The 2,308-nt window shown below is 42.6% G+C and overlaps 1 protein-coding gene across 1 annotated transcript in view; it reads right to left on the bottom strand.

Annotated features, from left to right (window-relative positions):
- The window catches only part of gdap2 (ganglioside induced differentiation associated protein 2), a gene marked incomplete at both ends in the record, with an annotated part of 38,071 nt that overhangs the window by 24,098 nt on the left and 11,665 nt on the right, over window positions 1-2,308 (bottom strand). The window contains 1 exon segment of the mRNA XM_014024442.1: window positions 1,928-2,087. Coding sequence (XP_013879896.1) covers window positions 1,928-2,087 — 160 coding nt within the window.

Raw genomic sequence — 2,308 nt, forward strand, 5'->3', positions numbered from 1 at the left:
CCTTTGACCACTCAGAGCCAGGCAGTGGCCTAAGTAGTGCAAAGAGGTCTCTAATTCATTTAGAGACCTCATTTAGTGTGATGCCTGTGTGACAGGCATCACACAGACCATTGTCATGGAGTCCATCACTATTTTGTGGCGGTTGAGCAGATTGTGCCCAGTTAGGACTCCAACCAGTTTACTTAAGAGTTTTCTTTGACAGGGATGAGAGCTTCTCCAAACCTTAGATTTGGGCCGTTAATCAGTTCCCGTGCCTGTGTACAGTCCATCAGCTCCCTCCAGCGGATTGAGTGTTGACGTCTAAATCCAGGCCTGTAGGGCAGTCCTACAGACTGTTGTTGAGGTACCTACAACAGGCTCTGGTCCTTTGAAGTGAGCCTGACTGCCAGCTTTTGCGAGGTAGTCAGCTCTCTCGTTACGATAAATGCCAGTATGTCCTGGTACCCATTTAACAGTAACGCTCTTTTCTCTCCCCAGTTGGTTGACTGCTTCGGCACACTCCCAAGCCAATAATCACATAAAGTCTGGCCCTCGGAGAGCTCTAATAGCAGCTTGGCTATCTGTTAGGATTAATATTTCCTTCTGTGTACACTGAAGGTCTTTGAGAGATGCCACACACTGGTGGARTGCATATATCTCAGCTTGAGATACAGTTGCAAAACAATCTAGTGGGTATTTATGCTCTCTCTCTTACTATGGTTGTCCAAAATAAGCACCCCTGCACCTACTGACCCCTTCAGAAGGGATCCATCTGTAAAACAGTAGAAATGATTGGTAGACATGTCCGTCGTAGAGGTTAATCCAGACAGACCTGTCTTCTATCTCTGTCTTAAAACTTGGCTCAAAATTATATATTTTTTGACCATTCTGTCTCCAGGTCCTGCAGTTACTGGAACAGCAGCAACTGCCCAGTCCCAGATTCTAGTGTGCTGTGAGTCAGATAGGCTTTTCCACCTACCAGACTGGCATAGCCTTACTGCACTGGATGCGGCCTCCCCTAAGATATGTAAATCTAGTGGAGCCAGGTCCAGCAGGACTTCCATGGCTGCCGTGGGTGTTGTTCTTATAGAACCTATGATGGTTAGGCAGGCCATTCGTTGCACATGGGTGAGCATCACAAATAATAATAATAATAATAAATACATGCACTGCAACACTGTGGTACCATGGGGAGGTGCACGAGTTTCTGTGCATTTTGGCTCACGACAGAATTCGAACAGAGATAGACCAAACAGACTGAATTTACAGGATGTGGCCAGRGGAGGAAAAGTGAACTCAACATTTTAGGAAACAGTGGCAGAAAATATTCAATATTTTGTGACTTTCTCTTTTATTGTTGATGGTAAGTTTTGGGCACAATAACACTTGACCGTCCTACARTGAGGCAACAATTGACCAATTTAAATGTTTCACTACATTTGTGAGATARTGGATGTGTAAATGATGAAATATTTTTAAGTAATGTAACAGCCAATAAAAAGCCAGGCTGACTGGTGGTTATGTGGAAAACTAATTAATTGACTGAATYAGTCACCAACTAGCTTACCTTCTGCACACTTACTTTATCATTCTGATCAACTAACAGTTAAGTGCTCTGTATTTTGTTGGGTAGCTAAATGTCTTTCATAATTCAAAAACTCCTAAACTTGCAATAAAATAARTGATCTACAACAGCTAGACAAGAAGGGAGCAAAACCGAACATTTCTTCACATCAGTAAGAAGATAAAAGTAAAAAGACCTTTTAAAAAAGATGTTTTTCCATATTTTTCTAATTTTCAAAGCCAAAAAGAAAATCGGTCTGGTCAAGAGGAGGCATCCAAATTTAATTTCAAGCCCATGAAAAATAATCTAATCTTGTCTTGTAAAACTAACACTGACATGAAAATAAAGCACATTGTAGACGCCTGGAAAGAAAAAAGCGAGTACCTTCCAGGCTGCCTGGTTTCTCAGTGATGCGGATCTGTCTTTCTGGGACGACGGGTTCCCCCTCAGAGTTGCCAATGTCAGCTGGGATGAGAGGAAGGCAGAACTTCTCTTCTTCGTCAGAGCGAGGGAAGTACAGAGGAAGTAACTTATTGTACACAGGCTGAGGAAAAAAATAAAGAAATATACTGTATGTTCAGGTTATGTTGGAGAARAAGAACATGATATTAGGCTTTCATGTCAACCAGCAGCTGATGTCTGTGCCAGTCTTCAGGAACACACTGAAACAGAGTTTCAACCAAGGAGGTTCTATAGAACAGCTGGAGTGCGCAAAAACCACGTGACTGTGTGATCGGCTGGAGAAGCTAATGGCTAACGCTAAAC

This window comes from Austrofundulus limnaeus, unplaced genomic scaffold (assembly GCF_001266775.1).
Source record: "Austrofundulus limnaeus strain Quisiro unplaced genomic scaffold, Austrofundulus_limnaeus-1.0 Scaffold422, whole genome shotgun sequence".
NCBI lineage: Eukaryota > Metazoa > Chordata > Actinopteri > Cyprinodontiformes > Rivulidae > Austrofundulus > Austrofundulus limnaeus.